Source organism: Labeo rohita, chromosome 13 (genome assembly GCF_022985175.1).
Source record: "Labeo rohita strain BAU-BD-2019 chromosome 13, IGBB_LRoh.1.0, whole genome shotgun sequence".
In the NCBI taxonomy this organism is placed as follows: domain Eukaryota; kingdom Metazoa; phylum Chordata; class Actinopteri; order Cypriniformes; family Cyprinidae; genus Labeo; species Labeo rohita.
The window spans coordinates 18,022,555-18,036,726 of record NC_066881.1 but is presented as its reverse complement, the minus strand read 5'-3'; the positions used below and the strand labels follow the sequence as shown (position 1 = coordinate 18,036,726).

Genomic DNA, 14,172 nt, shown 5'->3' with positions numbered 1-14,172 from the left:
TCATTTTAAGAAATTTAAAATGAAACCACCTGAAAAGCCAACGCCACACTGCTTTCTACAAAATGACATCACTTAATAGACAGCATCTTAAAAGGTGATTCAAACATTTAGCTGACACAACATATCTTATCATCACAGAAGCCAAACAACAGCAACACTGGAAGTTCAGTCATGTGTTGAACAGGATATGTGTGTCTGTACATTTCTTAAATGTCTGCACATTTCTTAAGGTGATAGAGAGGTGACATCATCTCCTCTGGCTCTCTCATTCATAAAAACCCCCTCATTTATCATGTATAGATCTCAGAGAATGAAATCCGGGTTAACAGAAGGGCATTATCCTATTATTAATCATAAAAATATTTGGGGGTGATTAAAAAAAAGATATAAAAATGTAATTTCAAATAAAAGCCCAGGATTACAACTTTAAGACAAATCAGGTATGCAAACTGGCATGCGTGGGATAGAGTAAAAACATATGTGAATAGCTCCGGATGTTAGGAAACAATGAAGAAATGTGATTTCATCATGCATCATTACTCTGTGATGTTAAAAATAGATTGTCTGAGTTAAAATTGACTGACAACGGCAACCAGACGAATGATGAATCACCTAGATGTATGTAATGATAACAACACACATTTGATATGTAAAGTTTTGATATTTAAGAAGAAGGCAGGGTTTTTATTAACAACTTATTAACCCTTACAGATACACATTTTATTAGTTTTCAGAGAAAACGTGTTTTTTTATTCCCAAAACATGTTGTGAAATGGCCACTGCAGTATAAAAAAACAATGACTGTCATTGCTTCAGGGGGCAAGTCCCTATTAGGAATATTTCTCCTTCTAAGTGTTTTATGTCTTAGAAAAGGGGAAGAGATCTTGAGTCATTTAGCATGAGTCACAGTATGAGCTTCCCCGGAAAGCATAGCCAGCTATCTCATTGTTTAGCGCACAGCGCATGTGCCAGTTTGCCCGAGGCCAGGCCCCCCTCAGCCAATCACAGACTCGTCACTATAAAGCGAGGAACACTAACAGGCACACGACAGCAAGTGCTTAGCAAGCCTGGCGAAGCTCTACATCACAAGCGAGCAAACAAATCAACTGCATATTATCAAAAAGGTGAGCATAAAATAGACTTTTTCTGAATCTGCTTTGCACTCATCCTTTTACATTTGCATATTGTGCTTTTATAACTATTTTTTCATTGACTTGATTTATACACACTGCATGTGGGAATATGAATGAATTACAATTACATTTAAATATGTTTATCTGACACTTTTACAAATACTGCCATAGAAGAACCATTTTGAGTTCTTAACAGTTCTTAAAAAAACATTTTAGCTTTAGTGTAAGGATTAATTTAATAATTTCAAGGAGAAGATCACTTCCAGAGCTTCTCCTTTAAAGAACCTTTTCGCATTAACACAATGAAAAAGTTCCATGGATGTTTAAGGTTCTTCATAGAACCATATATTCCAACAAAGAACTTCTATGTTTGAGACTGTAAGTGCGCTTTAGTAAAACACTGTTATAACCAAACTTAAGGATACAAATACATTTTATAAAATGACAAAATTAGAGTATCCGTTTAAATAGAACCTTCAAAGGCTGCTGTAGATGTCTGAAATGCACTAAGAACTTATTCAAAGGTACTGCAGGAGTAGTTTGGATTAGTAGATGGATTGTATGAAAAACTGATCAATGGTGAGCTTATAGTTTTATATGCATGCTTGCAAACTCATATGATTTTCGTGGCAATACAATACTTGTTTGTCAACTTTAAAAATGTTCTTGTTAAAAAAAAACTTCCCCCTGCTTGTGGTGAGAGAGCATGTGCCTTCTCTTAAGATGCTTCTTATGAATAGTAACTCACTTCTTCAAAATGTTTTTAGGATCTCCAAAAAAGGAAAACGTTGGTTTGTGGTCAAGATGAAGTGTCTACTCAGAATATTACTGTTGACATGCGCCCTGTGCTTTACTGAAGCAGTAAGTGGAAAAAAAAAATAGAAGTGAAAATTCTTACTTCCTTGGAAGGGTCTTTAAATAGAATTAACCTTTATACCCATATAGCTAATATTAATATTTCTGTTTTTAGGATAGAAACGCTTGGAGAAAAAACACTTCTGCTGAAGAAAAAGGTAAATTTCTTTTGATTTTGTAACATTAACCTTTTTTCAGTAATATGCTATTTAATTAAGGTTGTAGTTTTAGTATTTGAATGTATAGGTTTAACATGACTTTTCTCTTCTCAGATAAGTGCATACTTGATGAAAGCGAGGGGAGCATAAACGAAATGACAGTGACAGTCAGTGGACGGATATGTCTACCATGGAATAAATTACCAAGCCGTTCCGCCTCCTATAAGAACTGCCATCATAACTACTGCAGGTATTCTATATTTATATTGTTTGTCTCAGTGAAAGTTTAGATTATTTTGACACTATTATATTGTGGGATTTTTTTTGAGACTTCTGAATTTTGCTCTTTTAGGAATCCAGATAACAAGATTCAGCCATGGTGCTTTGTAAGGAGAAAAAAACGTTATATTAAAGAATACTGTGACATTGAGAACAGAAACATGAAACCAAGTAAGTAGATGTTAATCTCTTTTGATCATTGAAGTCGTGGGAAATACTGATAGCAGATTGACTAATATGACTTGTATTTGATAATGCAGCAGCCACAGAGAGTCCACCAACATCTGACCCATCTACGCAGGACACAGGTAAAATTTTGACTGATTTACTTTATATTGCTCATTCTAAACAAAAATCTATCATTTCTGACCCTGGACCACAAAATCAATCTTAAGTAGCACGGTTATATTTGTAGCAATACCCCAAAATACACTGTATTGTACTGTACACTGGGTTAAAATGATCGATTTGGCTTTAATGCCAAAAATCATTAGGATATTGAGTAAAGATTATGTTCCATGAAGATATTTGGTAAATTTACTACCGTAAATATGTCAAAACTTAATTTTTGATTAGTAATATGCATTGCTAAGAACTTCATTTGGACAATTTTAAATGTGATTTTCTCAGTATTTAGATTTTTTTGCACCCTCAGATTCCAGATTTCAAATAGTTGTATCTCGGGCAAATATTGTTCTATCCTAACAAACCATACATCAATGGAAAGCTTATTTATTAGCTTTTAGATCATGTATAAATCTCAATTTTAAAAAAATTGACCCTTATGACTGATTTTGTGGTCACATTCCCCAACTAGGATCTGTTTACAAAGCCTAGAAAATGATCTCTCCTCACAGACTTCATGTTTCTGATGTTTCTTCATTATTCAGAATCAACGTGTGGGGAGAGAAACTTGGACCGCAATAGAAAGATAATAGGAGGATCAAGGTCAACCGTTAAGTCACAGCCTTGGATTGCAGCTATCTTCAAAGGAGATGGATTTGTTTGTGGAGGAACCCTTATTGCTCCATGCTGGGTCCTCACCGCAGCCCACTGCTTCCCTAACGAGTATGTCAACTTGTTGCTAACAGGAAAATTTAACCTTCTATGCAAGCAATTGGCTAACACAAAGCCCGTTCCTAGGTCTTATATGACCCTGTCAGCTTTATTTGGTTATAATGACCTGCTGAGAATACATTATGCTGCTTATTACTCATCAAATAATATCTCAAAGCTTCCACTTAGAAAAAATATTCCATTACAGCATTCAAAACAATCATCTACAAGACGAAGGACAAGGAAAAACTATTACACTACTTTTAAACACTCTAGATGGTAAATTGCAAAAAAAACATTTTGGTAAGTGGCAATAATGCCACAATCTCGGTCGTAGCCAATTGACCCATCGCAAAGACCCAACCCCCTTCATTATTGTTGATTCCTCCGATTTGAAACTGACAATGCGCAGACAGACAAGAAAGAGCAGGTAGCTTTTGGTATAAAACAACTGAGTAAAGCCTCAGCTTTCAAATTTGTCATATTTAAAGAAATTCAGTTTTGAGCCATTTTGTGGCTTTTTAATATGTTGTGACAGATTGCTGTAGTGCCTCAGTTCAAGCGGCATGTGAACGATCATCTTTTCCTCTTTACTAGTTATAGCATGAAATAAACATAAATGAACATCAGAAGGTATTTTGTTTCAACCGTGGAAAGACATCAATACACACCATTTTTCAAGTTTAAATCCACCAGCGTTAATCTACTCTTCTGTCTGGTTTGTTTGTCAGACAAAAATGGCAGATTCAGCTTTATGATTGGTCAGCTTGCCTGTCAATTGCAAACCAATAAGTTATTATCCTGATACAGTGCTACAAAATATCCGACCACTGCTGCAGAATCAAGTATTCTAGAGAGTGTGTAATAAAACTGCTTAATGCAATTAATGTAGTGCCATCACATTGTGGTATAAATTAAAGAATTTTACTGTTTCTTTGCTTTGAACAGTAAAAGAACAAGTATAAGGAGATACTCCGTCTTTCTGGGAAAGAATGCCATCAATGAAACCGACTCTGTCAAAGAGCAGAACTTCACCGTGAGCGAACTTATAGTCCACGAGGACTTTGACTACACAACTGAGAACTATAATAACGACATTGGTATGTTTGCGTTATATTTTATTATTCCAGCCATTAAGATAAGAGTGCATAAATAATAAGTAGTGCAATCCCTTCCTTTAGCTCTTTTGAAGATAGTGAACAGCAATGGACAATGTGCAGAGAGGACAGAATCTGTGAGAACCGCATGTCTTCCCCCTTTCCGGCACATGCTTCCCACGGGATACTACTGTGAAATTGCAGGCTATGGAAGACATCAGATCGGTAAGATGACACACACTGTATGTTAAGCTAGATAGCATATCCGAGAACAATAACAATGATCGCTTTCCTATGACAACAAGATATGAGGACAACATGGTGTGTCCACAAAGTAGATCTATGACATGACATACTGTACTGTACTGTGCTGTATCTCTAAAAAAAATAGCAAAGAATGTAGCAGGACATTTTAGTAATGCCATTTTGTCACTCTGGACGTCAATGTAATGTAACTCATCCTTGCTTTTTATCTGTTTTTTAAGGTGGCTTTGAGTACTCTCGATATCTGAAACAGGCTCAAGTAGAGCTTTTTTCCCAGAATGATTGTCAGAAGTATTACAGCAAGGATGAGGTCACTGAAAACATGGTGTGCGCAGCTGGTAGAGACTGGGAGGACGATGCTTGCCAGGTAAACCAGAAGTTTTTACTAATGATTGATGAATATGGCGTTTGGCCCTAGGCAAGTGAAAATATATTCATCAAACTGTAAGAAATACACATCTGAATGTGTTTGTGTGTATTTTTTTCTGCTTTCAGGGTGACTCAGGAGGGCCTCTGGTGTGTGAAGTAGATAACGCCATGTTCCTATTCGGTATCATTAGCTGGGGAAAAGAGTGTTCAAAAAAGTTTAACCCAGGAGTTTACACAAAAGTTACTAACTACAACCGTTGGATCTCACAGCATACTAGTTTACCCAAATATACAGCAGGCTCCAGGTATCCACAAAAGGATTAATTATGACAGGGTCACTTTATAATACAGGGTCACAGATGCTTAGCCACTCAGGGTAATGTTATATTCTGTGCAGAATATGTGCCAATTATTTATGCCATTTAGATTGTACGGCAGCTACTGCAATCAATAGGAATCTTTGACAATGTTATAATAACATGTTCCTGCTTTTATTGAATAGTGATACCAGTGTTTAGATGTATGAAGGATACACTGAATGAGGACTGAACAAGTTGATCTAAAATTACTGATATTTATGACATGGACATTGGTCCAGTTTGTGGCAATAACTATATATATAACTATGTATATATAAAGAAGGAATAGTGTTCCAGAAAGTTAGATTTTCTTAATTTTGGATAGGGCATTATGTCTTTTATTCATTCTTTTTACTTTTTATAATACATTATTTAATTTATTGCAAGAATGTATGTATGACACATGTATTTATTTGTATTCTTTTTTTTACATAGATAGCGCTGAATGTAAAACAGTCATTTATTTTATTACAAAAATTTCTGTTTATATGACACACCATTGTATTGATACATCATTTTATTTGACATTAAACTTGCTTTAAATCTCTTCACATTTTCATTTTGCATCTGTAACCCCAGAAACTCTTTCTTCAAGCAAAGGGTGACCACACAAAAAAATAGTAATCAACTTCTGTCCAAAAAATAGAATTTATTTTTACAAATAAGCAGATATGACAAAACAAATATAATTAACATACATGAAATACCAAAAACTCATTCCCCCTCAAAATAAAGGGTATTGTAAGCCAGCCCACCCTCTATAAACCCCAATACAATCCAGGCTTCTCCACACAAAATAATCAAACAGAAAAAAAGAGAAGAAATTACATAAACACCCTCCACTTCCTATTACATGTAAGACACACCTCACTCAAGAAAGACACTCAAAATCAATGGTTAATTTCACTGCAAACATATCCCTCATACAAATAAATAATCACGTGTTTTAAAGCATCTTCATGTATAGAAAGTACAAAGGTTGGCTGGCAACATGAGGCTGGGAAGTGATATACAAACAAAAAAACAAACAAACAAACAAATAGAAAAAAATAAAATACTCAGCTAGCCAGTCTAATTCACAACAATTCATCAAATCTTAACTGTGCTGGAGGCATACAGCGCGCACATACAAGGACCGCTTAGCTGAGAAAATACAACATAAACAAACACTGGAGGAACAGCGATCAACTAAACCTGCAACACAGCCATCAATCCCGAACTACTTTCCAAAAGCATTCCGGATTAAAGAAGAAGCGTGACCACCAGCAAACAAATCCACAATGCTTACATCTGCTCACCCAGACCGTGCGCATAATCAAACAGAGGTACTGCACGTACATAAGACAGCCCGATGTTTATGTCTGCTTGCCCAGACCATATCCATACTCAAACAAACAGGGAAGTGCTACCAGGCAGCACGCTTCCACACAAAAGATCGGACCCCGTCTCCAGGCGTCCTTTCAAATGCCCGCTTAAAAACTCAAACTACCTGCATTGACACGCCCTCCACTACTAATCACCTCCCCGGCTACATTCTTCCCCCTAGAAATTCATCGGCGACCCGCCGATGCATACGCACACAAAAAAACTCATCATCCTAAGAACAGTACCTCAAATCTGTTCCCAGAGCTACAACTCCTATACTGGTATAGCTACTCACCTGGGCAGTCTATGTGGATTTGAGTGCTGACCTGCTGTACTTCTACCAGAACGCAGCAACCCTAAGGGTTGAGTCTCTGATACAGCGGAACTCTCTGAAGCACTATCCTCAGCTACTGTAAGAGGTGGCACATCATAATCCCTTTGCAATAATACACCTGAGGCCGCATCACTGTCTGAATCAGTAGCAGAGCCACTACTTGAGCTAGCTGCTTCATCAGACACAATAGGATCCACCTCACTTGAGACCGAGTCAATCAATGCCTTACGCATTTCCATTCGATGGACCTGCTTCATCGGCCCTATCTGAGACATGGGAACAACAGAATACACAGCACCCTGTTCTCCTGGTTCACGCACCACCTTATACAAACATGAATCATACACATCCTGAATTTTACTTCGTCCACGATAATGTTTTTTTAAGGTAGACCAACTCACCCTCTCGGATAAAGTCCGCAACAGGTCATGGAGAGTTCAATTAAATCGTTCGCACTGCCCATTACCCTGTGGATGGTACGGGGTAGTGCGACTCTTCTGTACGCCGTGCTTACATAACTGACCAATAAGGTTACTTTCAAAATTTCGCCCTTGGTCTGAATGCAGACGACATGGAACCCCAAACAAATGAAACCAATGCCGGACCAAAACCTCTGCCATCGTACTTGCTCGTTGATCCCGAGTCGGGATGGCTTGTGTAAACTTAGAAAAAACATCAGTAAGCACCAAAACATTCTCCCTCCCATCACTTGATGGCTCTAACAAGGTAAAATCCACAGCCAAAATTTCATGAGGCCGGGATGCTTGTAATGTTCCCATAAAAGACCTCACCTTTGGCTGGGCTGCTTTAGCAAGAATGCACCGCTGACATTCCCTACACCACCGTTCCACATCCCTCATCATCCCTGGCCAATAACAGTGACGCTTCACCAATTCTTCAGTTCGATCTTTTCCTTGATGCCCATGACTATCATGCAAACTACTAAACACCTCCCTTTGAAGTTTTTGAGGTAACAGTAACTGATAGGTCTCTCGATGACCATCAGGTGTATTCGATACACGATAGAGGCATCCATCCTTCTCACGCAATCGATCCCACTGCCTAGATAACTCCTTTACAGCTCGATCCATACCAGCCAACTCTGAAGAACATAAGACACTGCCCGCCTTCCAAGCCTTCATAACAGGGCCAATAATTGGGTCTGCCTTCTGCAGATAGGAAAGGTCTTCCTGTGAATGCCCAGGCAACGCCGCAACTTCACTGACACTCACCACTACCTGTTCTAAAGGTCTTTCTCTCAACTGCTGCTGTAAAACTTGAGGAAGTTCTGTTCCTGGCAACACATTATTCATGGCCTACCGAGACTTACTGAGACTTTGATTTACCCTTCCTGGTCTATGCTTGATCACAAAATTAAAAGAGGCCAGCTGTGATAACCACCGCTGCTCCAGAGCACCCAGCTTTGAGGTCTGCAGGTGACAGAGAGGATTATTGTCGGTATAAACAACAAAATTGTTCCCCAACAAATACTCCCTAAATGTATCACATACAGCCCATTTTAGGGCCAAACACTCCAATTTCATGGAGCTATAGTTTTCCATATTTCGCTCTGTCCTCCGCAGACCCCTACTGGCATACGCAATGGGACGATGCTTACCATCCTGCTCCTGGGACAAAATTGCCCCCAAACCCTGATGGCTTGCATCTATCTCCACCACGAAAGGCTTGTGAAAATCTGCATATGTGAGCACAGGTGCTGTAACCAACTTTGCCTTTAATGTTTGAAAACTACTCTCACACTCTGCATTCCACACAGAGGCTAAAGGCAGCCGCAGGGTCTTACCCTTTTTTGCAGATCCACTCAGTCTCGTTACCAATTCATGAAGAGGCTTAGCCAGCTTAGCAAAACCCTCAATAAACCGGCGATAATAGCTGGCAAAACCTAAAAATGAACGAAGCTCAGCCAAATGTACTGGGCGACCCCATTCTTTTACTGCTGCCACTTTGTCAGGGTCAGTGGCAACCCCCTGCTCAGATACCAAATGTCCTAAATACTTTATCTGCTTCTGAAAAAAACTGCATTTACTCATTTTAAATTTAAGGCCTTCCTGCTGCAATCGTTTAAAGACCTCCTCCAACCATAACAAATGCTCCTGTACAGAAGAGGAAAACACAATTATATCATCTAGATACAAAAGCAAAGAAGAGAACCGCTTATCCCCAAACAGCCGTTCCATGAGTCTTTGGAATGTTCCTGGTGCATTACATAGCCGAAAGGGCATACTATTGAATTCAAAAAGTCCAAATGGTGTACAAAAAGCTGTTTTTGCCTTATCTGCCTCAGCTACCTCAACCTGATTGTACCCACTTGCTAAATCTAAAGTGGAAAACCACCTTGCCCCAGTCAGAGCATCCAAAGACTCCTCGATCAGCATCTTTTCTCGTCTTCGCATTTAATTGACGACAATCAACACACATCCTAATTGTTCCATCCCTCTTCTGCACTAGAACAATTGGGGATGAGTAAGGACTACTACTCTCCCTTATCACCTTACTATCCAAAAGCTGTTGAATATGAGACCTTACGGACTCATATTGAGAAGGAAAAATTCGTCTGTATGGTTGTTGAACTGGTCTATCATCCACTAGCAAAATCTCATGTTTAATCAAAGCTGTACACCCTATATCGCCCTCAACAGTAGAAAAAACGACCTGATATTTATTAAGCAATTGCTTCACCTGTTCCACTTCCTGTTCCGAAAGTCCTTCAAAAGAGGGAAGGTCAATGTTGCAACCAGATAGCGGTTCAGCGACATGAACTGACACTTGAGCACTATAAACATTTTCAGGACAAACATGTTACTTAGGTCCAGGGGCACTCACCACTTTCACTACTTGGACTGTACCTATAATACGACGGGGTGCCACCCATACCTCTGTACTCCCTACGTTAACAATGGGTGCATACACCAACCCCCTCTCAGCATATACCAATGAGGGAGACAGCAGCAAACCTTCTGGAAGGGCGTTTTCCTCCGGTGCCAGCAGTTCTAAAAGAAATTCTATCACCGCGCCTGAAACTTGGGGACAGGTAACAGGAACCATAGTCACAGTACCTGCACCAACACGTTTTTGACAACAGCGGAGTGCCTGTTTCCATGCTGGGGTAGCTGATCGTATTTGGGGAATCTGAAAAAGCTCAGTACCATGTTCATTAAATAAGTTGACATAACACTCTCGAATGATATTCATACCCAACACAGCTGGAATTTTCTCCTTATGAGCACACATAACAGGAGAACAAGCATCTTTTACAATCAAAATCCCTTTCTTAGGTTGTGTAACCCCAAATAAACTAACATCAAGTTCTACACACCCCACACATGGAATATCCATCCCATTTGCAGCTTTCAATGCCAACTATGCACAGTCATTAATACCACCTTTACTCAAATCAGAAAAATAATAGTTGAAATAACTCTCTGTCAGGGTGGTAACCATAGAACCTGTATCGAGTAAACACAACACATCAACAGTTCCCATCTTAACATTCAATGTTGGACAAGACCCTACCAAACTAGAAAAAGCTTGAGAATCCACTTTTGAGCCTAATGTCCCCATCTCCAGCGTGTGGCTCTGCACCCTGGAGGGCTCTAGTTTTCCGTCAATGAGACGGACTCAACAACTGCCCCACCACCAGAACTAGATGCAGGCAAGGACCTAGCTTGCATATTGGTAGTACAGTATCTCGCTAACTACTTTACTTGATCGACTTTTTTGAGGTTGTCCCTCCTCCACCCAACGCATTGCCTCTTTGCGTAGGTCAAGGAGGTTCAAGGAAGAATCCTGCCTCACTAACCTCTTTAGTTCCCTTCGAAGCGTATGGTCCTGAACATTTTCACAAAACTGGTCTCGCAGAACCACCTGGTAGTCAGAAACAGCATGAGGATTAGCTTTTCGTACCTTATCCATAATATCCATCAATGCATGAGAGAACTCTTGTAAAGACTCCCCCTTCCCTCTGTTTTCTATCAAAAAACTGTTGTTGCAAGATCACATAGGAAGAAGAAGAACAGTACAATTCACGTTAAACTGCAAATATCTCAGTGGTCTATATATATAGCCTGTTCACGCCGCTGTCCATTACCTTCTGGGGGTGAAGTTGATGAGTTTGATGAAACATTTACTAAACCTCCAACTGGAGGCTGTTGTCTTAGTCTTTCATTTTCCATTCGCAGTTGCTCCAACTGTTCCCGTAACTGCTGCAGCTCCTCCGCCATATCGGCAGCTGACCAGTCCAATGTTGCCACAAGCAACCGTTGTACGAGCTGACTGCTGTTCCTCCCTAAAAAACAAAAACAAAACAAAAAACAAAACTATCCACTTCCCAGCCTTTAATAACGCAACAAAATGTGGTCACCCTGCCGACTACGCCAAATTGTAACCCCAGAAACTCTTTCTTCAAGCAAAGGGTGACCACACAAAAAAATAGTAATCAACTTCTGTCCAAAAAATAGAATTTATTTTTACAAATAAGCAGATATGACAAAACAAATATAATCAACATACATCAAATACCAAAAACTCATTCCCCCTCAAAATAAAGGGTATTTTTAGCCAGCCCACCCTCTATAAACCCCAATACAATCCAGGCTTCTCCACACAAAATAATCAAACAGAAAAAAAGAGAAGAAATTACATAAACACCCTCCACTTCCTATTACATGTAAGACACACCTCACTCAAGAAAGACACTCAAAATCAATGGTTAATTTCACTGCAAACATAACCCTCATACAAATAAATAATCACGTGTTTTAAAGCATCTTCATGTATAGAAAGTACAAAGGTTGGCTGGCAACATGAGGCTGAGAAGTGATATACAAACAAAAAACAAACAAACAAACAAATAGAAAAAAATAAAATACTCAGCTAGCCAGTCTAATTCACAACAATTCATCAAATCTTAACTGCGCTGGAGACATACAGCGCGCACATACACGGACCGGCTAGCTATGAAAATACAACATAAACAAACACTGGAGGAACAGTGATCAACTAAACCTGCAACACAGCCATCAATCCCAAACTACTTTCCAAAAGCATTCTGGATTAAAGAAGAAGCGTGACCACCAGCAAACAAATCCACGAAGCTTACATCTGCTCACCCAGACCGTGCGCATAATCAAACAGAGGTACTGCACGTACATAAGACAGCCCGATGTTTATGTCTGCTTGCCCAGACCATATCCATACTCAAACAAACAGGGAAGTGCTACCAGGCAGCACGCTTCCACACAAAAGATCGGACCCCGTCTCCAGGCGTCCTTTCAAATGCCCGCTTAAAAACTCAAACTACCTGCATTGACACGCCCTCCACTACTAATCACCTCCCCGGCTACACATCATTACAAATATTTCTTTTTAAATCACAATCAACTGCTGAATTCTCACTCATATTCTTTTTCATTCTTTTTAAGCATTTATTAAGTAGTTCATTTATTATTCATCTATTCTTTCATCCATTAGTCTCAATGATGTGCAATAATTTTTTGAAAATTATTCAAATATAGGCATGGTCTAGCAATTAGCATGCATCTGCCTCCTTAAAGTGATATTTCACCCCAAAATAAAAATTCTGTCATTAATTATATTCTTAAATATAAGAATAGAACAAAGTATAATAAAGGTACTTTGAAAAGTTCTTCACAGCGATGACATAGAAGAACTTCTACGAAATATCTTATTATGTGTTCTATAGTAGAAAGAAAGGCATTCAGGTCGTGCAAAAAATCAAAATATTGAGAAAACTGCCTTCATTGTCCAAATAAAGATCTTAGCAATGCATATTACTAATCAAAAATTAAGTTTTGATATATTTACGGTAGGAAATTTACAAAATATCTTCATGGAACATGATCTTTACTTAATATCCTAATGATTTTTGACATAAAAGAAAAAAATCGATCATTTTGACCCATACAATGTATTGTTGGCTACTGCTACAAATATACCCACCCTGCCTAAGACTTGTGGTCCAGGGTCACATATTGTATGGTAAAATTAGGACATGTTTAAAAAAAACAAAAACACCATGTTCCTTTTTTCTGGTCTGTAATGATGGAAATGTCTTTTTTTATAGCCACAACTTTAAAGCAGTGGTTCTCAACTGCAGTCCTCGTGGCCCACTGTGGCACATTTTCTATGTTTCTGAATCTGACACACTCAGTTCAGTTCATGGATCGTTCTCCTAACGAGCTGATGATCTGAATCAGGTGCATTAAATGAGGAAGACATACAAAATGTACAGAGCAGTGGGCCCAGAGGACTGGAGTTGAAAACCACTACTTTAAAGTATGAGTATCTACAGAAGCTGACTGTTAAAAATAACTAGCCCTGGCCTCCCCCGTACATGAATGTATTATGCTGTTATACAGTAGGCATATACTGTTCATGGTCATTGTTGTGAATTAGTGGTGAGATGCTTGCTTTTCAGTTGCTGAGAACTTTCCTGAGAAGAACCACATGCTGTTGTGTACAAGAAGGTGATACCTGAGTTTTGGGGAAGTGTCCGTGAGAAACTAAGCAGAAAACTTTTCACAATTGCAAGAGTTGGTTTCAAAATCAAAATAAAACTTGAGAACGAGTGTATCAGATTCAGAAACATACAAAATGTGTATTAAAGTATGAGTATCTACAGAAGCTGACTGTTAAAAATAACTAGGTCTGGCCTCCACCGTACATGTATGTATTATACTGTTATACTGTAGGCATATACTGTTCATGGTCATTGTTGTGAATTAGTGGTGAGATGCTTGCTTTCAAAACAATCATATACAAGACGATAATAATTGTTTTGAATTAATTGCATCTAGTACACAAAATATAATTGTGTACTAGAAAATTAAGCATCAGGGCTTTATGTGGTTTGTTTTTGTCCAT

General features: G+C 38.8%; 1 protein-coding gene across 1 annotated transcript; it reads left to right on the top strand.

Moving 5' to 3' along the window:
- Nucleotides 1–382: 382 nt before the first annotated feature.
- On the top strand, nt 383–6,066 carry plaua (plasminogen activator, urokinase a). The gene is made up of 11 exons (XM_051125170.1): nt 383–1,124; nt 1,901–1,994; nt 2,104–2,146; nt 2,261–2,396; nt 2,499–2,596; nt 2,686–2,733; nt 3,316–3,493; nt 4,430–4,581; nt 4,663–4,803; nt 5,064–5,209; nt 5,338–6,066. The coding sequence occupies exons 2-11, from the start codon at nt 1,938–1,940 to the stop codon at nt 5,533–5,535; spliced, it is 1,197 nt and encodes a 398-aa protein (XP_050981127.1). The 5' UTR covers nt 383–1,124; nt 1,901–1,937; the 3' UTR covers nt 5,536–6,066.
- Nucleotides 6,067–14,172: the final 8,106 nt, after the last annotated feature.

Excerpts from the sequence above, each read along its gene's own strand:
- plaua (XM_051125170.1), top strand. The coding sequence starts at position 1,938 with ATGAAGTGTCTACTCAGAATATTACTGTTGACATGCGCCCTGTGCTTT. Across the intron at positions 4,804-5,063 it reads CTATGGAAGACATCAGATCG|GTGGCTTTGAGTACTCTCGA; the intron begins GTAAGATGACAC and ends CTGTTTTTTAAG. Across the intron at positions 5,210-5,337 it reads GGGAGGACGATGCTTGCCAG|GGTGACTCAGGAGGGCCTCT; the intron begins GTAAACCAGAAG and ends TTCTGCTTTCAG.